This window comes from Elephantulus edwardii, unplaced genomic scaffold (genome assembly GCF_000299155.1).
Source record: "Elephantulus edwardii isolate Elephantulus edwardi_28Jun2011 unplaced genomic scaffold, EleEdw1.0 scaffold00013, whole genome shotgun sequence".
Taxonomy (NCBI): Eukaryota; Metazoa; Chordata; class Mammalia; order Macroscelidea; family Macroscelididae; genus Elephantulus; species Elephantulus edwardii.
The window spans coordinates 987,194-1,012,676 of NW_006399763.1; the positions used below are offsets into that span (position 1 = coordinate 987,194).

At 39.6% G+C, this 25,483-nt stretch overlaps 2 protein-coding genes across 2 annotated transcripts in view; one reads left to right on the forward strand and one right to left on the reverse strand.

Moving 5' to 3' along the window:
- The window catches only part of AK9 (adenylate kinase 9), a 233,855-nt gene extending 209,279 nt beyond the window's left edge, over positions 1–24,576 (forward strand). Inside the window, exons 31-39 of the mRNA XM_006881222.1 lie at positions 5,232–5,433; positions 9,841–9,987; positions 10,077–10,297; positions 17,519–17,715; positions 18,627–18,796; positions 19,013–19,111; positions 22,601–22,703; positions 23,707–23,821; positions 24,365–24,576. Coding sequence (XP_006881284.1) covers positions 5,232–5,433; positions 9,841–9,987; positions 10,077–10,297; positions 17,519–17,715; positions 18,627–18,796; positions 19,013–19,111; positions 22,601–22,703; positions 23,707–23,821; positions 24,365–24,567 — 1,457 coding nt within the window. The 3' untranslated portion in view covers positions 24,568–24,576. The remainder of the gene's footprint in view (positions 1–5,231; positions 5,434–9,840; positions 9,988–10,076; positions 10,298–17,518; positions 17,716–18,626; positions 18,797–19,012; positions 19,112–22,600; positions 22,704–23,706; positions 23,822–24,364) is intronic.
- Positions 24,577–25,326: 750 nt separating this feature from the next.
- Positions 25,327–25,483, reverse strand: part of LOC102870866 (RNA-binding motif protein, X chromosome-like) — a 1,805-nt gene continuing 1,648 nt past the window's right edge. The window contains exon 2 of the mRNA XM_006881223.1: positions 25,327–25,358. Within this exon, the coding sequence (XP_006881285.1) occupies positions 25,327–25,358 (32 nt within the window). The remainder of the gene's footprint in view (positions 25,359–25,483) is intronic.

A 25,483-nucleotide genomic window follows, 5' to 3' on the forward strand; every position in this document is an offset into this window, starting at 1 on the left:
AATTGCATTGGGAAAGTCAGCTGTGAGGGACCTCTCAAGAGTACTGAAGAGCAACAACGTCAGTCTGGAGACTAAGGTGTGCCTGATCCAGGCCATAGTCTTTGCAATTATGTGCTATGCATCGGAGAGTTGGACAATGAATAGGGATGACAGAAAAGAATTGATGCCTTTGAGTTGTGGTGCTGGAGAAGAGTATTGAATATACCATGGACTGCTAGGAGAACAAACAGGTTTTGTCCTGGAGAGGGTGAAGCCAGAATGTTCCCTGGAGTCAAGGATTCTGAAGCTTTGTCTGACATATTTTGGGCATGTTGCAAGGAGGTACTGGTCCTTGGAGAGGGACATCATGTTTGGGAGAATGGAGGAACAGCACAGGAGAGGAAGACCCTCGATGAGATGGATTGATTCTGTGAGTGGAGTGGTGGGAATGAATCTGTTTGAGACAACGAGGTTAGCACAGGATAGAACAGCGTTTAGGGCTCTTGTACACAGGGTCACTATGAGTTGCAAACGACTCAATGGTACATAACAACAACGTTTCCCAAAGAATAGTATGTTGGCATGTAAAGTAAAATCCCACATCCAGAGCAAAACGTAAAATAGGAATAAGGGCAATAATTTATGACCCTGTGTATAAAGATGTTTTTTAAAATAAATAAGCAGTCACATTTGAAAAACAATTATTTCAGGAATAAAAAAATATTTATGATCTTAAGAGTGTGTGGCAAAGCTGAGGTTAAAAGCTTGGCCACCCTCACAGGAACTTTCCCTTTGATTGTTTTTGACTGTGTGCCAAATCAGTTAGACCTGAAATCTGTGTCTTTACCGACACATGAAGAACCCAACTGTTTGCAGGCAAACGCTCAGAAACTGTGTATAATGGAACATGCCACATATAATAGCAAATAATCGGAAAAACCAGGCTATATGAAATACACTAAAAGATATTTACATAGTGAATTACAATTATCATCAAGACTGGAAGAAGACTCATCAACAACTTTCAATATGGAGATGAAATACCAGGCTTGTTGAATGGGAGGATCAAAGCACATATTAAAGAATATGATAGACTACAACCTTCAGTAGGGATTGCCCCTCAATATCAAGATAACAAAAGTCCTTATAATTTAACCAATAAATAATATCATAATAAATGGGAAAATATTTCCTTTTAATTGTATTACAATCAACACCTAAGAAAACAACAGTAAAAAAACCAAACAGACAAATCTTAAAAAAAAACAAATGGACAAATCTGCCATCAAGAACTTCTTTAAGGTTCTAACGAGCAAGAATGTCCATGTAAAAGCTCTGAGGAACCTGATCCAAGCTATATTTTCAATTGCTTCATATGCATCATGAATAAAGAAAACCAATGTAAAATGGATGCCTTTGAATTACAGTATTGGCAAAGAATATTAAATATACCATGACTGTCAGAAAAATGAACAACTCTGTGTTGAAAAAAGAGCAAAGAGAATGATGCTCAGAAGCTAGGATGCTAAGACTTCATCTCACATATTTAGGTTATAATATCAGGAATGCTCAGTCCCCAGAAAAGGACATCATGCTTAGAAAAGCAGCAGGTCAACAAAGGAGAAGAGGACAATCCTCTAGATGGATTGACACAGTGATCTCAACATAGAGCTTCAGCACAGCAGAGATAGTGAAAATGGCACAGGATCACGTAGAGTTTAGCTTGGTTGTGCACATGGTCACTTTGAGTTAAACTTGACTAACAACATATTTACTGCAGCATTATTTACTATAGCACAGAGATGGAAAGCATCACCAGACAAATGGTTAAAACAAGTTTGAGACAGTCATACAATGGAGTAGTATGAAATATTAAAGAACAATAAATAATTCATGAAACACTGTATAATATAGAAGCATCTAGAAGACATTATGATAAAGGAAATGAGTCAGTTACAAAAGGATATTGTATAAAACCAGTCATTTAAAGCTAAGGGAAGATTTGAACACAGACTCACTTTTGGATGGTTACCAGGGATGAGTTGGGAGAGGGAGTAAAAAATTAGTGTAAATAAATAAAAGGCACATAGAAAGATGGCCTGATTAAGTAATAAAGAATAGGATTAATAAGGGCAATTAAAAAGACAAAGGAACTGACGCCTTTGAATTGTGGAGCTGGAGAGGAGTACTGAAGATCTCATGAACTTCCAAAAGAACAGGTATGTCTTGGAAAAAGTACGACCAGAGTGCTCCTTAGAAGCAAAGATGATGAAGCTCCATCTCCTTGACTTTGGGACATGTTGCTAGGAGAGGCTGTTATGTGGAAAGGAACATAATGGTTGGAAAGGAGGGTCAGTGAAAGAGAGGACAATCCTCAATGAGATGGAATTAATGACATAGTGACTGCAGCAAAGGGCTCAAGTGTGTCAGAGATGATAAAGATGGCACAGGATAGTGCAGGATTCAGGTCTGCTGTTCATAGTGTTGTTCTGAGTCTTTATTTGATAGCACTTAACAACATGAAGATGGGCAAACAGAATGGTGATATTCAATAAACAAATGATCAATATGGTATCACTGAAGAAGGGAAGATAAAAAGAAGTATAGCAGGATTAATGAAAATCAGAATTACAGGAGGAAGTGGGAAAACGTGATTCATTATGGGTATGGAAATTAGTGCTATTGAACAAAATGGTTGAATAGTTGAATGAAAAATTTGCTTTATAAACCTTCACTCAGATCACAATAAGAAAAAATCTATTTCGTAGAGGATTAACTGAGACCTAACTGTATAAGTATACAACCCTTTGTCCATTTGTCATCCTGTGTTGACTTGTATGTTGCTATGATGCTAGAAACTCTGATACCAATATTTCAATTACCAGAAAAGTCACTCGTGATGGACAGGTTTTCTCAGAACCTCAAAACTCAGACAGGCTACAACCAGGAGAAGATAACATAGATGAATGGGACCTTCTAAGACTCAAATCCCTATGCACATCCAAAAACTTCTCCAGTAGGGTAAAAAGGGAAGCCACTGACTGGGAAAAAGTATTCGGTAATAACATATCAGATAAGGGACTTATATCCAGAATTTATGAAATACTTGAGCACCACAACAAGATAAAGGTAAATAATCCAATAGAAAAATGGGCACAGGATATGAACAGGCACTTCACCGAAGACGACATTCAGATGGCTAACAAACACATGAAGAAATGCTCAAAATCCCTAGCCCTAAGAGAGATGCAAATTAAAACAACTATGAGATATCATTTCACCCCAGTCAAAATAGCAAAATTTAACAGAACAGCAAGCAACAAATGCTGGCGAGGTTGTTGTGAAACTGGAACCCTGATTCACTGTTGGTGGGAGTGTAAAATGGTGCAACCCCTGTGGAAAGCAGTATGGCGCTTTCTCAAAAAGTTGCAAATAGAGATACCATTTGACCCAGCAATTCCACTACTGGGAATATACCCTGAAGAGACCATAGCTGACATCCAAGCAGATATATGCACACCCATGTTTATTGCAGCTTTGTTCACAATAGCAAGGAGTTGGAAACAACCTAAGTGCCCATCAACAAACGAATGGCTAGAGAAGCTGTGGTATATTCGCACAATGGAATACTATGCTGCATTAAAAAACAAGGAACTCATGCAATATTATTCAAAATGGTTGACTCTGGAGAACATTATGCTGAGTGAAATATCCCAGTCACAAAAGGACAAATATTACATGATGCCACTGCTGTAGAATGGGACTGTCCTTGGGGTTGGGGAGAGACTGAGTAAGATGGGTTCAATAATGTATACTGCACTGAAACAGAGGAGGGAGAGAACCGTCTAAAAGAGAGATGTAACTGGGTATCTCTGTCATCACAGGAGACTAGAGCGAGGGCTGCATGGTGGAGGGGACCTGGGGGAGGGTTTGTAAAACAATGAAAGAATCTTTTCTTTTACTTTTCCATAATTTTTGGACTCATGTACTTATAACTTGTTAGTCAAATTCGTGTCTTCTAGGTTGCAACACCCCCATGATACATCTTGAAGGATATGTACATGTACAGCCAAGCACAATCAATAAGAGTGCATCTGAAATCCAAAATCAATCTCCATAATAGTCTATGTGTTTCCTACTGCCAAAGGGGCCCTTTAGAGTAGTGAGAGAAGATCTTCACCCTGAAACCCACAGCGTCCCTTTTCAGCAGGAAGTAGCTAAGAGAATACGCCGTCCCCTTTTCCTTATGACTCAGGGTGAAGTCTCTCTCAGGGAGGAGTGATAGGGAATGGCAAAGGATACACTGACAAAGAAGATTAATCAGAACTGGCTTTGACAAGCACTGTGGTATTTGGACAAGAACAAACTGGGAGGAGGGTGGAGAGAGTGGTGCAGCAATGAATGAGTGGAAGCCCAGAATCTCTGTAAATGTTTATGAAAATTAATAAAATATAATTATAGAAAAAAAAACAAAAAAAACCCAACAAACTCAGACAGGCTAATAAGAAAGGCTTACCAGTCTACTGCCAAGAATTAAATGAAAACTCTGTGGATTACACTAGAATAGTGTCCAGCATATGGTGCAGAAGCAGGCAGGTCTTGTTTTGTCCTTTTGTACATGGGTTCACCCTGAGTCAACACCAACTAACTCAATGACAGCTAACAATAACCGAAAGTTATGTCAACGTGACTTATGCATCCTTTATGTAAATAGATGAACAGGTACAATGCAGTAAAACAGGAATATTAAGTATTTATTTTAGACATAATATTTAATACAAATAGTCCAGATAAGGGGTCTTAAAGTAATCTTAAAAATATTACTACCTTGTGCAAAAAGAAACACTTAAATGCTGGCTTTATTATGAAAATAAAAATCAAGAGTCACCTCATTCACCAAATAGGCCAATCACTTAAAGTACTAATAATGACTGACATTATTACTCAATATGACAATTTTCATTTTCAAAATTTATTTTTATACAATAATAAATTAATGATAATAAAAGGTTAACTAGGGAAGGGGGAAGGGAGGGAGAGATGCTAAAATGCAACAATGAATGAATGAATAAAACTAATTTCTCTGTAAACGTTTGTTAAAATCACAGTTTTAATTAAAAAAGCAACAAACCAAATTTCTTTGAGGAATGTGAAATGAGTTTATTCTTGCTATCATTACTTATAATCCAAAACCAAGATTAACTGATGAGGTTTTAAAATGAGTTATTTCCCAACATTTTAATGTTTTCCAGTTTCCAAAAATATTGCAAGCGTGTATGGCTTAAAACGCTTATCAATTGGGGATGCTTTGCGTTATATATTAACCAACCAACCAGAAACAGAGCTGGCACTTATGCTAAATTGGCACCTTCATAAAGGGTTGACAGCACCTGATGAACTGGCTATTCAAGCCTTGGAAATATCTCTGATGGACAGTGTATGCAATACTGCTGGGTAAGTGAGTCCTGGAGTAGGGCAGGATTTGGAGTTAAATATTTCAAGAAATTTCTCACTAGAAAAATAATTAGAAACTATTTTACCTTGAAAATTTCATGTCAAAATGTTAAAATGAAAGGTCATTTTGTATATGCATGTTAGTTCCATACCCTTAATAACAGAACACAGGTTTTGTTCTTGAAAAAAATTCAAAGACAGGCTACCTCGTAGATAGAAAACCAAAACCAGGAAAATGCGTCCTATACCCACAGCTGGGATAAAGGAATAGAAAAAAGTGAGATGGGGAAGACTCTGTTAAGTGCTTTGGTTGTTAAATACCTGTTGTCATGACAAACTTCTAAGTGCCCAGAAATCAGCCTTTGGGGCAGGATTTAGCAAGAGAGGTCCCACCAAGATGCTGCCAGCACCATCCACCTGGATCATGGCAGCCTCCTGTTCCAGAGTTTGACCTGCTATTTGCGTTCTTTTGTAGTCATCTACTGTCACAAAAAGTAGACGTGACAGTACCAGGCATTACCAGGCTAGAGGCGGACACCTGTGGTGTGTCCCAAATTCCTGCAGAGCCCTGCTAAATTTTCCCAAGAACTCTCTACCTTCTATTCTAGTAGCAGAAGAACGAACAGCGGAAATTTTCACTTCTCCACTACAAATACTCTCAGGTCTCACTCTCTCGGCACATGAAGGGTCAATGGAAAAAAAAAGAGATGTAAACCCATGTTGCCTTCTCAAAGAACATTTCCTCAAGTGAATCCCCAGAAAGAGTTTACTTATGTTTTATTGCCTGTGAAAAATCGTTTGACTGTCACATTATGGATAACACTGCAAATACTGGGAATTCCAGAACAAATAATTAGGCTCATGTGCCCTGGATGTGCTAAGTTGTGCCAAGAAATCTGGAGAACAGCCAGCTGGCCAACTGACTGGAAGAGATGGAGATTTGTTCCCATTCCAAAGAAAGGTGACCCAACAGAGTGTGGAAATTATCGAACAATATTATTGATATCACATTCAAGCAAGATTCTGCTGAAAATGATCCAAAAACATATGGAACAATATGTCAACAGAGAACTGTCAGATGTACAGGCTGGATTTAGAAGAGGTCATGGTACTAGGGATATTATAGCCTAGTGTTAGATGGATCTTGGCAGAAAGCAAAGAATATCAGAATGTCTATCTGTGCTTCATTGACTATGCCTTTTGACTGTGTGTATCACAAGCTGTGGCTGACTCTGAGAAGAATGGGAATCCCAGAACATTTGATTGTGCTAATGTGAAACCTATACTTGGACCAAGAGGCAGCAGTCAGAACAGAGCAAGGAGACACTACATGGCTCAAAATCAAGAAGGGGGTCCATCAGGGATGTATTCTGTCTCCATACCTTTTCAATCTGTATGCAGAACAGATCATCCAAGACACTGGGCTGTACGAGGAGGAATGTGGCATCAGGATTGGTGGAAGAATCATCAACAACCTGCGTTATGCAGATGATACAACCCTGCTTGCTGAAACTGAGGAGGACCTGAAGCGCTTGCTCAGAAGATCAAGGACTGCAGCCTCCTATATGGATTGAAGCTCAACATCAAGAAAACAAAGATTCCAACCACTGGGCCAGTTGGCAGCATCAGTATTGATTGTCAAGAGATTGAGATAACAGTTTTAGTTTGCTTGGCTTCACCATCAACACTCTCGGTTACCAGCAGCCAGGAAATCAAGAGACGAATTGCATTGGGAAAGTCAGCTGTGAGGGACCTCTCAAGAGCACTGAAGAGCAACGACATCAGGCTGGAGACTAAGGTGCACCTGATCAGGGCTATAGTCTTCGCAATTACGTGCTATGCATCGGAGAGTTGGACAGTGAATAGGGTTGACAGAAAGAGAATTCATGCCTTTGAGCTGTGGTGCTGGAGAAGGCTGTTGAATATACCATGGATGGCTAGGAGAAGAAACAGGTTTGTCCTGGAAAAGCTGAAGCTGGAATGCTCCTTGGAGTGAAGGATTCTGAAGCTTCATCTGACATACTTTGGGCATGTTGCAAGGAGGTACTGGTCCTTGGAGAGGGACATCATGTTTGGCAGAGTGTAGGGGCGACGAAGGAGAGGAAGTTCTTTGATGAGATGGATCGATTCTGTGACTGGAGTGGTGGGGAATAAGTGCATTTGAGATGGCTAGGTTGGCACAGGATAGAACAGCGTTTAGAGCTCTTGTACATAAGGTCGCTATGAGTCTCAAACAACTCGATGGCATATAACAACAACTACTAAGGAACAACACTGCCATCACAAAAGCATGCAGTTTGAATCCACCAGCTGCTCTGTGGGCTAGGCCATCTCCTCCTGTGTGATTTACTGCCTCTGAAAACCCACTAGAGGGTCAGTTATGGGTCGGTTCTGACTCGGCAGCACGTAACAACATTTACCAAGAAGCAGCAGCAGCCATTCCACTAGAACAAGGAGTTAATCAGCGAAGATGTGCATCAGGGCTGTATTCTTTTACCATACTTATTCAGCCTATGTGCTTAGCAAATAATCTGAGAAGCTGGGGCGGGGGAAAGTATATGCATGTATATGTAGAGAAGCAAGTTTGAGTGAAAGACTTTTTAACAACATGTGTTGTTATTGCTGTGTACTGTCGCGTAAGAACGATCCTCTAAACAGTTTTCATGGACAATTAATCACACAGGAAGAGACTACCCATCCTTCTCCCAAGGAGCAGCTGGTGGCTTAGAACTGAATGCCTTCGGGATTGCAGTGCAGTTTCTTGCCACTAGGATATGCAGAAGGTAATTCTGTTTGCTAAAAATGAAGATCTGAAGCACTTACCTGATTAAGGTCACAGACTATATTAGACTGCAATATTAAGAAAACAGAACTGGACCAGTAAGTAACAGCATGATAAGCTGAAAAAAGTGAAGCTGACAATGATTTTATTTTACTTTGACCCATACTAACAGCATGAAGGTAGTAGTCAAGAAATCAAAATGGCATTATATTGGACAAAGCAACTACAGAAGATCTCTTGAAACTATTAAAAAGCAAAAATACCACCTTGAGAAATATTCCTAACCCAAACTTTGTTCTCTTGGCTCTGAGAAGAATGGAAATCCCAGAACACTTGATTGTGCTTATGTGAAACCTATACTTGGACCAGGAGGCAGTCACCAGAACAGAACAGAACAAGGAAACACTGCATGGTTCAAAATTGGGATGGGTGTACGCCAGGGATGTGTCCTATCTCTACATCTTTTCAATCTATATGCAGAATAGATTATTCAGGAGGCTGGGCTCTATGAGGAGGAATGTGGCATCAGGATTGATGGAAGATCTATCAACAATCTGCGTTATGCTGATGACACAACCCTGCTTGCTGAAAACTGCGGAGGACCTGAAGTGCTTGCTACAGAAAGTCAAGGACTGCAGCCTTCACTTATGAAGCTCAACATCAAGAAAACAAAGAATCTCACCACTGGGCCAATTGGCAGCAGCATGATAGACAGTAAAGAGATTATTAACAGCTTTAGTTTGCTTGGCTCCACAATCAACATTTTTGGTACCAGCAGCTAGGAAATGAGAAGACAAATTGCATTGGGAAAGTCTGCTGTCAGAGGCTACTCCAAAGTACTTAAGAACAATGATATCAGTCTGGAGACTTAGGTGTGCCTGATCTAGGCCATAATCTTTGCAATTACTTGCTATGCATCAGAAAGCTGGACAATGACTAGGGAGGACTGAATCGATAGATGCCTTTGAGCTGTGGTGCTGGAGAAGAGTACTGAATATAAACCATGGACTGCTAGGAGAACAAACACGTTTGTCCAAAAGAGAGTGAAACCAGGTGGTTCTTTGGAGGCAAGGATTCTGAAGCTTCATTTGATATACTTTGGACATGTTGTAAGGTGGGACCAGTCCTTAGAGAGGGGCATCATGCTTGGGAGTGTGGAGGGGCAGCACAAGAGAGGAAGACCCTGGATGAGATGGATTGACTCAGTGACTTGGGTAATGGGGGTAGATGTGTCAGACAATTAAGTTGGCACAGGATAGAGCAGGGTTCAGAGCTGTTGTACATCGGGTCACTATGAATCGCAAGCAGCTTGACTGCACATAACAACAAACAACGTGTGTTTTAACTCTCAAAGTATACAAATCTAAATGTTTAAAGTCTAAGTTCTCTCCTATCCTTTATTCTCTGAGCAAGATCTGTATATATGTTGATCACCATCTGATTCTTGGCTAATTGAGAGTAAAGATGTAAAGTTAAAGAGGGTTTATGGCAAAGTACGTAAATAGTTACTTAAGGAAAGACATAGGGCTACTCCGAAAGAGAAAGACTGTTTCTGAAGACAGTAGGGAGACTGTAAGAGGAAAAAAAAATTCTCGTATTTTCATCTTCATGTTTCTCCTTGTTAGTGTTGTCATTGATGGATACCCTGTAACAAAGTATCAAACAGATCTCTTGGAATCCAGAACAATAATTCCCATGATCATCTTTGAGTTGGATGTACCTTCTAAGGAGATTTTCAGAAGATTAATACTGGAAAGAAAAGAGGTACAGAGGTAATGTACATGATAAAAGCAGTAACAAAGAAATTAATCATATGGAGTGTGAGAAACATATTAACTGCATTTTTCATTTGTTCTGTTAGTTTTTCTTATCCATTGCACAATAGTGCACATATTATAGCTGTTAAGAATTCAAAGTACCGAAAACTCATAGGTGATATTCGGCAGTATTATCAAGAACAACATCAGAACTGGTATGTGATTGATGGATTTCACAGCAAGTGGTGGATATGGAATGAAGTTGTTAAGATCATCCAGATGATAAATAACTGTATCCAGTTATATTTAGAAAAAATAAAATCAGGTAAGAAATAGAAATAAAATACAACTGTGAAGTCTATATATGCTAGGGAGCTCTGGAGGCCAAGTGAGTTAAGAATTTTCGATTTCAACTCAAAGGCAGACAATTCAATTCCACCAGCTGCTCTATGCTCTTGTACAGTTTACAGCCTCTGTAATCCTACTGAAGGGTCAGCTATGAATTGGTTGCAACCTAATGGTAATGAATGTGTGATGCACATTTGCCTCATGCTACAATAATTTGTTCATTTTTTTTATTTTATTGGGAAAAACATGTTGGGGATAAATGGAGGTGAGGGTTGGGAGCAGAAGGGTGAGGATGGGCAGCGATAAAAATTGCAGGGATGCAGTTGCAATGCTGCACAATTTGGCTGGTGGGGGGAGCAAGTGAAGGAAATGAAAAGGATCTAGCGGAGACCAGATGATTCAGGGCAATGGTAAGCATAGTCCAATGGTGATTAAACAAACTCAATGGTGATTAAACAAACTGTCTTTTTTCACTTTTGGGTTTCTCATTTGGGAATTGGGCACAAACTCTCTGGCTTCTTCATGCTGAACAGGGGCATTGATGTGAAGGGGGAAAGGCAGCACACTTTATCACTTTGCTACTGGTCTTGGGTTGAAGCTGCTTGCCTTCTTGTTCTGTTAGAAGATGTTCTTCTGACATTTACTCCCCTCTGGACTGCAAAGTGTTTTCCCAGGTGGGTCCAGTGGGGATGGCTGACTGAACCCTGAGGCTCCATCCTCCTTTGCTTCCTTAACTGGCCACTGTATTTCTTTTTTGTCTCTGGAACTGGGTTCAGGATCAGGCTGGAGTAAAATTCAGTGTTAAGGCTGCCTATAGAAAAGGGATCCAATCTAGAGAGAACAAGCTTGTGAGTTACAAATAGAAGGGCTTTGGGGGTGTTACTTACGGGTGTACTGGGGGAGAGGGTGGAAGAAAGCAGCCTCGATAAAATTCTCTGCATACCCTAGGCAGTTTTTTCTAGCCAGGGGTCAGATGGTACAATCCAAGGGCTGAGGAGCTCACCCCGAGGGCCAGCTCACCCTGCCGGGGGCCAAACACATGGTTCACCCTGCTGCCTGCTGGGGGAGCCGAATGCACAGCTTGCCCCGCTGCCCTCCAGGGGCTGAACGACTGCCTGCCACGAAGGCCGACTGGCAATGCTCACGGTCTGGGCAACACACTCGCATGGCTGGCTGGCACAGTCCCCCACCCCCACCCCCAAGTCTGCACCCCGTACCTCACTGAAGACCATGTGGCCAGAGACAGCATCCCCAATTCCAGTACTCTCCCCCAATAAGTGGTCATACTGTAATCTGAAGTAGGTGTCACTGCCCTCCCCCTTTATATGTGGAGAAGGTGACCTGACAGTAGTGAACAGACACCCCCCACCCAGGTCTAAACAGTTCTTGGCAAAGGCAGACAGCAGATCAAAAGATGCAATGCATTGAGGATATCTGCTGTATCTTCTCTGGCCTGCCCAAGGAAATCCTATCCTGCTGCCCTGTCTCTCGCCGCTGCCATCTTGGCTCCAAGAATTCTCCCCAGAACCAGTCCACTCTGCTGTGGTGTGGCGGCTCCACTGTACCAGCCTCGGGGGAGGGGGGGTGTCCATCATGGAGCTGCAGCACTGGCGCGAGCTTGGCAGCAGGAGGCTGTGAGCCACAGGACTCACTCATTCCTCCCTGAGAATCCTTGATCTCCTGATGTTGAACCTCGATCCACCTTGAAGACCAGTCATCAACTGTTTCACTTTTCAATTATCAATAAACAGAGGTCTGTAGAAGGCCAGGGTAGCACTCCTCCATGTGGTCCACTGCTCCCACAGTTCACCACGTTGTTTCCACCACCACTGCCATCTTGGAATCCCTAAATATTTCTTCAAAATAGTACCATCATTCACAATAAAAAACTAAAATGTAAAAATACTACCATCATTTGTTGAACATTTCCTACCACAATCATAATAATTTATTAAATATAACAAAAAATCAAATCAGCTGCTGTGATTATGACTCCTAGTGGCCCCATGTAACAGAGTTGGTTTGTTATTTTTATTTTAATTAAGATTTTAATGAAAGTTTATAGAGAACTTGGATTTCCATTCATTCATTGTTGCACATTTTCCTCCCAACCCCCCCACCAAGTTTGCTTTTCTCTTTGAAAAAAAATTCTTTAATTGTTGCACAATTTCCTTCCTTCCCACTCCCCAGTCCATTTTATTATGCAGCTCTTATTCTGGACTATTGTCATGCAGTTAACACCTAATCATTTATTCTTTTAACAGTTCTTTCCCTCATCTGTTTCAATGTAGTGTACATATTTATGCTGTATTATCTTAGTTCTCCCCAACCCTCATGTCAGTCCTGTTTTGTAACAGTGGCATTATGCAGTATTTGTCCTTTTATGACTGAAATATTTCACTCAGCATAATGTCCGCCAGGGTCACCCATTTTATATATGAGTTCCTTCTTTTTCCATGCTGCATAGTATTCCATTGTGTGACTATGACACAGTTTCTCTATCAATCGTTTGGTGATGGGGACTTCGGTTGTTTCCAGTTCTTTGCAGCAATGAACATGGGTGTGCATATATCTGCTTGGGTGGCAATACTGATTTATTTAGGGTATATTTGCGGTAGTAGAATTGTTGGGTCAAATGGTATTTCAATTTCCAACTTCTTGAGAAAGTGCCATAATGGTGGCAACATTTAACACTCCCACCAACAGTGAATAAGGGTCCCTGTTCTCCACAACCTTGCCAGCATTTTTTGTTTGCTGCTCTGCTGAATTCTGCTATTGTTACTGGGGTGAGACGATATCTCATAGTTGTTTCTATTTGGATCTCAGAACTAGGGATTTTGAACAGTTCTTCATGTATCTGTTCACCATCTGAATGTCTTCTTTGGTGAAGTATCTATTCATATCCTGTGCCCATTTTGCAACTGGGTTGTTTGCTTTTGTCTTATAGTGGTGCTGAAATAGTCTACAAATTATAGATATAAGTCCCTTCCTTAATAGACATGTCAATACCAAATATTTTTTTTCCCAAGCTGTGGCTTTCCTTTTTACCCTTTTGGGAAAGGTTTTTTGATGTGCATAGGAATTTTCTTCTCAGAAGGTCCCATTCATCTATTTTATTCTCTCCTGGTTATAAGTTTTTCAGGATGATTGGAAGACTGTTCATGTTGTGGATTAGGCCTTCTAGCGTTCTTCCAAGCTTTTCTGTTATGAAGTTTGTAGTCCTTGGTTTTAGTCCTAGATCTTTTATCCACTTTGACTTGTTTTTTGTGCATAGTGTGAGGTGTGGGGTTCTATTTCTTTATTAATTTTAATAAAAGTTTACTTTGGATTTCCATCCATTCATTCATTGTTGCACTTTCTACCTGCCCAACCTCCTCCCTCTCTCCCCCAGTTCTCTCTTCTCTTTGAAAAGTAAAATTCTTTAATTGTTATACAATCCCTCTTTCCAAGTGGACTCCAGTGTGCAACCTTCGTTCTGGACTCTTGTCATGACAATACCTAATCATATATCTCTTTTAAACAATTCTCTTGATCTGTTTCAATGCAGTATACATTGTTCATCCCATTTTTCTCAGTCTCCTGTCAATCCCAATGTCAGTCCCATTTTACAACAGTGGCATTATGCAGTATTTGTCCTTTTGTGACTGATATATTTCCACTCAGCATCATGTCCATTAGGGCCACCCATTTTATATATTTTTAAAGTTCCTTGTTTTTTGATACAGCGTAGTATTCCATTGTGTAAATATATACCACAGCTTCTCTATCCATTCGTTTGTTGATGGGTATCACAGTTTTTAATGGCAGGTTTTCTAAGTTAAGCATTTTTTAAAAGTATTTCTAATGTTCCTTCAATCAACGATTTATTTTTAAGAAGTAGGTCACCTCTGGTTGAATTTGACCCTTCAATCTTGTATTTTTCAGGGACCTGTTTTAAAGACATACCATTACCCAATTATTGTCAGCATACTTATTTGTTCTAATTACTGACTTAAAAAGCTATCTTTGATTGTCTATGTGACCCTAGCACATAAAAATTATGATAATTTCTCTCTAGGATAATTTTGCAATGTTTGAGATTTCACAAACGTTATTTTACAGAATGCTTGCGTAATTGTACAGGCATTTTGGTCTGTGAAGTGACACATGGAGTATACAATTAAGATGATTGCCATTTACCTTCATTGTAGTAGGATGTGAATGTTGGGTCTATCATGCACTCACTCAGCCCCTCACTGCCTGATCCTATCAAAACTGACCTAAAGATAACCCTCTAGCAGGTTTCTGAGGCTGAAGAAAATCCGACTACATAGCTTCTTGACCTTTCTCTAAAATAAATGAAAGAAAGCTATCTACATCTGACATCTATTTTAAAAAATGTTTTATGCGCTGTCGAGTGGACTGCGACTCATAGCGACCTTATGTACAACAGCCCTAAACCCTACTCTGTCCTCTGTCAATCTCATTGTCTCCAACACCTCCACGCTGATTACCCCAGTCACTGACTCAATCCACATCATAGATGGATTTCCCCTCCTCTGCTGTCCCTCCACCCTCCCAAGTATGATGTGTACCTCTCCAAGGACTGGTCCCTTCTTGCAACATGTCCAAAATATGTCAGACAAAGCTTCAGAATCCTCACCTCCAAGGAGCAGCCTGGTTTAACCCTCTCTAGGATGAATCTGTTTGTTTTCTTAGCAGTCCATGGTACATTCCATACTCTTCTCCAGCACCAAAGCTCAAAGGCATCAATTCTCTTTCTATTCTCCCTAGCCATTGTCCAACTCTCTGATGCATAGCAAGTGATTGCAAAGACCATAGCCTGTATGAGGCACACCTTAGTCTCCAGAATGACACCACTCTTCAGCACTTTGGAGAGGTCCCTAACAGCACACTTTCCCATCGCAGTATGTCTTTTAATTTCCCAGCTGTTGGTGCCAAGAGTGTTGACTGTGGAGCCAAGCAAACTAAAGCTGTTAACAATCTCTAATCTCTTCACCATCCATCCTGATGCTGCCAATTGGTCCAGTGGTGAGGATCTTTGTCTTCTTGACATTGAGCCTTAGCCCATATTGAAGGCTGCAGTCTCTGACCCTCTGCAGCAAGCGCTTCAAGTCCTCCTCAGTTTCAGCAAGCAGGGTTGTGTCATCTGCATAACATAGATGTTGATGCATCACCCACCAATACTGACCCCACAGTTCTCCTCATAGAGCCCAGTCTCCCAGATCATCTCTTCTGCAAATAGGTTGGAAAGGTATGGAGATAGACACACCCCTGACGTATACCCTTCCCAATTTTGAACCATGCAGTGTTTCCTTGCACTGTCTGACAACTTCCTCCTTGTCCAAGTATAGGTTTCTCATTAGCACGATCAAGTGTTCTGGGATTCCCGTTCTTCTCAGAGTCAGCCATGGTTTGTTATGATCCACAGTCAAATGCCTTTGCATAGTCAATGAAACACAGACAGACATTCCTCTGGTACTCCCTGCTTTCAGCCAAGATCCATCTAACATTAGCTACAATATCCCTAGTACCATGACGCCTTCTAAACCCAGCCTAGACTTCTGTAAGTTCTCTGCTGATGTGCTGTTCCAGTGGTTTTTGGACAATCTTCAGCAGAATATTGCTTGCATGGGAAATCAATGATATTGTTGTATAATTTCCATACTCTTTTGGGTCACCCTTCTTTGGAATGGGAACAAACATAGATCTATTCCAGTCAGTTGGCCAGGTAGTTGTTCTCCAGATTTCTTGGCACAACTTGGTGAGCACATCTAGGGCAGCATCTGTTAGGTGAAATACATCAATTAGCATACCAGATACTTCTCCAAATCTGAGCATTCAGATTAGGACAGACTAGGAAGAAGAATTGGCCATCCACTTTCAAAATAATAGGCCTATGAAAACCCTATGTACAACAGAACACACGTAGACTAACAGATAGGGCAGCTGAGGTGGAGCTTTCAGGTATGGAAATATAGAGGAAGAAGTAAACAAAAATTAGTAATTAGAATATGGAATGTGAAAACCATGAATGTAGGAAAATGGGATATTGTTAAAGAAGAAATGGAATGCATAAATATTGACATACTAGGTATTGGTGAGATGAGATGGACTGGCATGGGGCATTTTGAGTCTATGATCATATATTACTCCAGAGATGTGAAGGTGAGGAAAAAATGGAGTTGCTTTCATAGTTAAAAGTAATTTCTAGATCCATCTTGAAATCCAATACTGTGAGTGACAGGCTAATATCCATACGCATACAAAGAAGTCCAGTGAACACCACTATCATTCAGATATATGCACCAACAGCCAGAGCCAAAGAGGAAATAGAAGATTTCTACCAACTTTTGCAGTTAAGAGATCAATCGAACATGCAGTCAAGATGCATTAACAGTGATGGGTGACTGAAATGCAAAAATAGGGAACAGAGAAGAATCAGTAGTTGGAAAACATGGACTTGGTGACAGAAATGAAGGTGGAGAATGACTTATTAATTGCAAATATGTTTTATAAGAAACAAACACACAAAATTAAATGACTTTAAAAAATTACAAGAGGACTCTGGCAATTGTATGGTGACTTTGTTTCACTTTGGAGACCACAGAAAAGATGTAATATTAAGAAGTGTAACCGAGAGAATGTTGTACGTAAGAGTGCAATGAGGATTCTAATGATGATTGCATCATTGTATCCCCATCCGTAATAAACTGTGTGTGCAAAAGTGCAGGAAAAAGTCTGAAATTGATACAGACTCACTAGTGAAAACTTCATAGGAAAGGTATTGAGAGGACAATGACATTTTGTTTTTATTGTTGTTTGGAATGTTGTAATTTGTATATGCCTTTATTAAGTGCTTATGTAATTGCATTATAGCAATTTTTAAAAAGCAGTGGTAAAAAATAAAATTAAAAAAAAAACACTTGTATGAATGGCTCACTGCAAAACCATTCAGTGAAGCCAAACTTTCACTTAAATCACAATTTTAAAAGGTCATGGTTTCCTAAATAGATGTGCTTGTATGTACGTGTGTTGAGAGGGACTAATATGCACGTGTGAGATTATACACACACATATACATATATCTACATATATATAAAATTGTTAGTAGGAAAATCTACCTGCATTGACAAGGCATGTATCACACCTCAAGAATATATATGTGTATATAATAATTATAATTAATTGTTAATAGGAAAATCTGCCTGCATTGACAAGCTATGTATCACACCTCAAGAACTGGTTTCTCACCTGGGAGAATTTGGACAGTTTTGCCCTGTCAGCTTAGCAGAATCGCATGAATTGTTTGATTGCTCTAACACTAACTCCTTGGAATTTGCTGCAGAGTTCAGGGGGCACTACTATAAAATGAATTCTCTGGAAAAACTGAATGTAAGTTTGTTCTTAACACCAAATACTTAATACTATAGATAGAAAAGATCTCTTGGAATTCTTCAAATAAGGCCATGAACCACATATTATTATTATTACTAGAACCTGAGACTCTGGGACCAGTGAGGTAATTCAGAAATTGTTCAGGAGATTGCCTTTTGAACATAATTTTGACACAAAATATAAGCCCAAAGTCAATGAAGGGTCCTAGGTGAGCCTAACAGGGAAACCTAGCCAAGAACGCACTGACAGAGGGTGATGTCCAGGCTAATCCCATGGTTACCCATCCTGAGTGCTTGCAGAAAGGAAGTCTAAGACAGTAGAAATGAAGCAAGAGGTGATGTATGTCTCCTGTTCTTTCCAAAGATCTCTACTAACATAACTCCCTGTGTGCCTTCGCTTTGTTTACATGAATACAGGTTTGTTCAGATATTGTTATGATATAAAAATGTTTGTAGCTAGAATTATGAAAGCAATACCTCAATGCTTTATTTCTCAGAATTGTGTTCCTTCATTAAGAGCATTTCTTCTTATTATTTTAAGATATTTCTTCCTACTTAAATTTTAATACTGGAATTTTTAAATTGGAGGTTACTTCAGAACTTATATGATCGACCTTTTCCATTTTATAGAAAAAAGTCACCTATCACTGACCTCTAGTCAGAAGACAAGCCAGTTTGTACTCTCCAGTGCCAGGCACATAGTAGGAACACAAACATTTTTTTTGGTATGAATTAATGAGAATAGAATTCTTTATAAGACGCTTCCAACCAATAAAGATGTTATTATAGAGCAGAGAAGAGCTCTTAGCTAGACACTGCTTCAGAAAAAGGGAAGATGATTTTCAGTAGGTACTTGGTTGGTATGGAATTCCTGTTTTCAATACTCTATTTTCCTTTTTTTTCAAATAGAAATTCTTGGAGAACCCAGAAATGTATGTGCCTCCATTAGCACCTTATCCACTCCCATCTGCAGACATGATCCCCAAAAGACTGACTCTGTCAGAGCTGAAGTCTCGGTTCCCTAAGTGTGCTGAGCTCCAAGGATATTGTCCAGTGACCTACCAGGATGGGAAACAAAGGCAAGTCTTGACCCTTCGACTAAGTGGATCATGTAACAATATGTGGCTCGTTCGTGGACCAAACTTAATAATTTGGTTAAAAATCTTTTAATTGAAAGCTGTTCTATTTCTTCCTCAAGATATTTAGAAAGAATAAAATCTTTTAACATATTTCTTTACATAGCATTGAATATTAATTACACATAAAATCATATTTTATGTGTATTTATGTTTCAGATACGAAGCCCTGATACCAGGTAACATTAACTATGCTTTAGAATACCGTGATCGTATATATATTTGTGAAACTGAAGAAAAACTCCAAAAGTTTTTCAGGTAAGACAATTGAGTAAGCCACAAATATATATTTACTATCTTCTGTGTTTCATGCACTATAATGGGAGCTGGGAGGATAGCCATATAGTGATAAGGAAGCCATTCTGTTAGTACTGTGTATTAGGTGTGCAATTAATATTGCAATGTTAGCACTGTGAATTAGCATTGCAAACTTAAGGTCAATTATCTACTTACCCCATATTTTGAAAAAGAGTGATAGTCTTCTCTAGTAAAGATTTATAGCCTTGGAAAACCCAGTGGCAGGTTCATGAATTGCAATCAACTCAGTGGCAGTATGTTTGGTTGTTTTCTTGGTTTTGTATTTGTAAAGAGCTCCAGTGGTACAACTGTTAAGGTTTCAATTATTAACTGAAAGGTTGGCAGTGTGGGAGAAAAGACTTTGCAATCTACTCAGATTATGATTAAACCCAGTCAGCTGCCAAGCAGTCAATTCTAACTCATCATGAGCCTCCACTGGGTTTTAGGCTATACATTTTTAAGAGGGGAACTGCTCGTCTTTCTTCTGCCAAGCAGCTAGTTGACTACAACGTCAAACTCTACCATTAGCAGTCCAACCCAAAATGCACATCACCAGGTCTCCTTCCCTTAAAGATTACACTTGAGAAAACACCGAAAACAGTTCTACTGTTACTTGGGGTCAATTGTGAGTTTGAACCAACTCAATGACAAATAACAACGTATCCTGTACAAAATAATTTGATGTGGTCTCTGGTGATTAAGTGTTAGAATAGAGACAAGAGAACAGATTCAAGAGAAATTTAGTAGACTGAATGAGTGGATTAAGCATTAGGTCGCTAACCCAAAGGTCAGCAGTTAGAATATCCCAGCCTGAGACAACCTGCTTTTGTAAAGATTTACAGCCTTAGAAACCTTAAGCAACCATTCTGCTCTTATTATGGTCTCTGAAAAATTTACTGTGTGAGGGCAAAGATGAATGCTAGGTTTCAAACTTGGGTCAGGGATGTGGACAGTGATGCCATTCCGGAGACAGGAACACTGGAAGAAAGCTGTTTGGAAGGAAAACAAGAATCATTCCATTCAGGTGTATTGCAATCCAGGTATCATTAATAAGCAGCTGAAGATACATTTCTGGCACTCTGCAAATAGGTCACTTACTCCTGAGATTAATGTGTTCAAATTCACTTAGGGTGATGTAGAAAAGCAGAGGGATAGGATCAAGATCTGAGAAATACCAATATATACTAGAAGAGGAGTCGTCAAAGGAGAGACTGAAAAAAGAAGAATCCACACAGATGCTGCATGAAGACTCGGACACAGAGAGGCTATCTCCAGGAAGGGTTGGCCAATGACGTTACTTGAAGTCAAGCAAGACAAGAGCTTAAGGGTTTATCAGACTTAGACTGTACAGTTCGTTGGTGATCTTGACAAGACTGGTTTCAGTCAGGAGAGTGGAGGCCACCTGCAGAGTGTACATGGGAAGTAAGGAGCATACCTACTGTTCAGATGTTAGGAACTCAGGAGCTTTTGTGGCCATAAGCTCTCGTTTCATGAGGGAAGTGAGTCAGATGTGGAAAAACTGAAAACTGCTCCAAACTGGAGAGCATAGCCCCACCCCCAAGGGAAGTGTTAACTCAAGTTTTCAGGTATTTGGTTTTCAAAAGAAACTGGAAGCCCGTGTTTCCTTCTTACACATTTTGAAAAAATATGTGGGTTGTCACACTTCCAAATGGAATTTGTATAGTAGTTTGCATTCTTTAGGGAAGCTCACCATTTGAAGCTTAACAGTAAAATTAAGGGGGGGGGGGAGAGGAAAGTTACTGCCAGGGATGTCAAATTGAGGACTGGTTTTTCTTTTTAAACTTGGTAAGTATTAATATGTCTAAGTGCAGATACAAGGGAACGATTCATATAAAGGAAATTCTCAAAATGAAAGGGGAATGGAAAGAACGAGTGAGTAGGGTTTGGGGCACAGATGAAACTGTGGCCATGCATTTTTCAATTACAGCCCATGTGTGATTTTCTCCAATGGAAAAAATAGGATAGCAAATTCAGTCTTTTATCTGCTGCTTTGAAGGAAATAGCAAAAAATAAGGCCCCGGGAATAGATGGTATACCAATTGACATATTCAGCTAACAGAAGCTGCCCTGCATGTGCTCACCAGGTTGTGCCAAGAAATCTGGAGAACCACCACTTGGCCAACTGACTGGAAGAGATCTATACTTGTTTCCAACCCCAAGAAGGGTGACCCAAACGAGCGTGGAAACTACAGAATAATACCACTTATTTATGCAAGCAAGAATCTACTGAAGATTATCATCCAAAAACCACTTGAACAGCTCATCAGCAGAGAACTGCCAGAAGTCCAGGCTGGATTTAGAAGTCGTAGTACTAAGGATACTGTAGCTAGTGTTAAATGGTTCTTTGCTGAAAGCAGGGAATACCAGAGGAATGTCTGTTTCATTGATTATGCTAAGGTGTCTGTGTGGATAACAAAGTGTGGCCGACTGAGAAAAATGGGAATACCAGAACACTGGATCGTGCTAATGTGAAACCTACACTTGGACCAAGAGGCAGTCGTCAGAATGGAGCAAGGAAGCACTGTGTGGTTCGAAATTGGGAAGGGTATATGCCAGGGATGTGTCCTGTCTCCATACCTTTTCGACCTCTATGCAGATTGTCCAGGAGGCTGGGTGCTGTAAGAAATGTGGGGTCAGGATTGGTGGAAGATCTATCAACAATCTGCGTTATGCAAATGACACAACCCTACTTGTTGAAACTGAAGACCTGAAATGCTTGTTGCAGAGGGTCAAGGACTGCAATCTTCAATATGGATTGAGGCCCAATGTCAAGACGACAGATTCTCACCACTGGACCAATTTAATTGGCAGCATCAGGATGGACGGTGAAGAGATTGTTCACAGCTTCAGTTTGCTTAGCAACACTAAGCACTCTTGGAACCAGCAGCCAGAACCTTTCCAAAGTGCTGAAGACTAAGGTGCATCTAAAAGAGGTCATGGTCTTTGCAATCACTTGTTATGCATCAGAGAGTTGGACCACTAGGGAAGACAGAATTGATGCCTTTGAGCAGTGAAGCCAGAGTACTGAATGTACATACCATAGACTGCTAAGGAAAACGAACAGGTTCATCCTGGAGAAGGTTAAACCAAGCAGAACCTTTGAGGCAAGTATTCTGGGGCTTTAATATACTTTGGACATGTTAAGGAAGGCCAGGTCCTTGGAGAGCGACATCATACTTGAAAGGGTGGAAGGACAGTACAGGGAGGGTAAGGCCCTCTATTAGGTGGACTGATTCAGTGACTGGGGTAATCAGGATGGGTGTAACAGAAAAGGTGAGATTGGCACAGGATAGAGCAAGGTTTAGGGCTGTTGTATAGGGTCACTGAGTTGCAAGCGACTCAACAGCACACATCTTGTTATTAACTTACCTATGATCTTCTATATTCATAAATATTTGTGAGTGCATTTAATAAATTTTGTGTTCTCAGGTCACCACTGAAATACTGGAATCAAAAACTTCCAAACAAACTTCCCCCATTAAAGGAACCTATACTTCTTACCAGTCTTCCATTGCCTGGATACTTAGAACAGGTTCAGCTGCATAATCTTCTTTATTGCATGTATATATATATATATCTATTAGAAGAGTGCAGTGACTCTTCCTAGCAATTAACTTTATTTTGGTAACAATGAAAGTGTCAAAACAGTATTCTGACTTTAAACTTTGAACCTTACCTATTTTGTGACTGTTAGAAATGTGAAATATCCCTACTTCTGTAGCTAAGTCTCATATATTTGTATTAAGTTTAGATGATCATTATTTGCATTTCATGTGGATATGTAATTTAGTTCTTTATTGTGTAACACTGCTGACATTTGTTGGCTTTCTATATTATACATCTGTGCCTATCCTCAGTGGTACTGTGCCACCTGTTGTCTTTTCATTATGTATATTAATTACCATTCAATGTCACTCCCGTCTCATCCCTGGTATCCAAGAGTGACTTCTGTGTGTAACTCTTTAGATTTGTGTAATAGTGGATTGATATAGTTGTCCTTTTGTTTTCCACGCTCCCTCTTTTTCTTCAATACATAGTTAGTGGTCACTTTGTTCTACATAAAATGCAAACTTGAGGGTCCCCCAGAGAATTTCCAGAGGGTATGTTTCCTATGGAGCCTTTGTCCACTTTGGGCTCCAGAATCCTCGCTGTAGTGCAATTGGTCTCGCTGCAGCTCTCAGTGGGCATTCTACAGTGGAGGCAGTCAGTCACTGCTGAGCACTGAAGCTGGAATGGGCTAAGACAACTCAAACCCCGGCTTTTTTCTTTTTATTGTTGATTATTGACTGTTATTTTTTAACTTTTATTAGTAAAAATATCAAACAAGTGTAAGATTGTGTAATGAAACCCATCACCCCAATGGCCATAGCCAATTTATAATTTTCCAATTTATCTTCCGTTGGCATATGTGGTCTTCTGTCCTTACTTCCAACTCCCCTCCTCAGTCCCAGGAGGCTATTTGAGGTAAATAGCATTTTCTTATACCACTAAGCCCAATCCAAATATACACGATTTAAGTTGTTTCTTATCTACAGGGTGTTGCGACTTCTCTAATTAAAGCAATGAATGCAGTTGGATGCATAAAACCCAAATTCCCCTTCTTAAGCATACGAAGGTCTGCACTATTATTTATAGCATTTCATCTAAAAGGTATGTCTTTTCCAAAAGTTATATTCTACACAGAACTCACCAGTGAGAAATAGGGTTGTTGAGTTGGGCTGGTATGTGACTGTATGTGCTAGTGAGATATATGAGAAATATTTTAAAGGAAAAATAAAAATCGAACAGTTGTAGGGTGTTTTTTTTTTAAAATCATCACTCATTTTAAAGAAAGGTTGGGTTTTCAATCATTCATTAATAATCCACAAATCCTATTTGAGATTTGGATATTTTGTTAGCCATAGATAAATCATGAGCTCTGGTGACCCAGTGGATTAGGCATCAGGGTGCTGATAGGTCAGTGAGGTAAAGGCTTCTTGGGAGAAGAGGAGACAGCCTGCCTTCAAAATGTTTAACAATCTTGGAAATCCTGTCTGGCAGCTCAGCTCTGCCTCAGAAGGTCACTGGTGTTGGAACTGACTCATAGCAGTAGGGTTTTGGATAGCTGTATAACTCAGTCATACATTTATTTATCTTTCTCTGGCTTGCTAATTTAACACAAAAATATTCATGATTCTATGACATTTTCTACAGCATTCAATCCAAAAGGATCTGAATATACACGGAAAAAATATAAAAAGAAGATGGACCAGTTTGTAGAACGATGTGAACTCATAACATACTTGGGTGCCAAGATGACCAGGAAATACAAGGACCCTCAATATAGAGCTATTGATTTTGACCATAAATTACAGACCTTCCTTTCTCTCAGAAATATAGACCCAGTTAATGGATAATTTGTTTAGCAAACTATAATCCGAATCTCAAGATAAGGAGATGGAAGTAAACTGGAATTATCATCTGTGACACGCTTTTCCCACCTGACCTGATAGCTGCCACTATGTGATTTTAAATGGACTTAAAGCTCTCTAAGCAGATTTTTATATAACTTTGAAGAGTTGTTACTTAGACCCTAAACTCTTGATGCTTAAAAGAAATAAAAGTTAATTTTAAATTCCATTTAGCAATTCATTTTATTTAATAAATGTATTTAATTAAAGGTTTTTTCCTTTTTAAATATTTTTAGTAGGATTCAGGTGTTGTTAATGAAAATTTCTCATTAATATTGTTGTTTGTTGTTAAGTGCCATCGAGTCATAGATGACTCATAGCAACCCTATGAATTAAAGACCTAAACCCCTGTATAACTTTCATCATTTCTCCAAGTTCATAGGGTTTGGGGAGGCAAGCTATTTACCATTTGACATATCAGTGTCACAGTGTTCAGCATCACAGCAACCACGAGTTACCTCTGTACAGCAAATGGACAGACCAGTGCTATTCCACTTAGAAGAATGTTTGACCAAAAACAACTGAATTTAAGGACCAAGGCAAGGTTCAAATTCTATGAGCTTCATCATTCCACATTCCTCCATAATCATGCATTAAATATTAGGAAGCCAAGATAAATGTTGATATATATAAAATCAGTTATACTTTTGTTTTGGCTAAACTTTTTTATTTAGTATTCTGTAGTTAACACACACTTCAATGGTCTTATTGGGGGAAGGGGAGGCTCTTGCAGTTTCCTAAGGAAATGTCAGAAAGGCAATATATGGCCAGCATTATCTATGTGCTTTTTTTTTTTTTTTTTCGCTTTACTGAGTGAACAGCATTTTCCTTACATAAGCATCTGTTCTCAGGTTTTTCACAC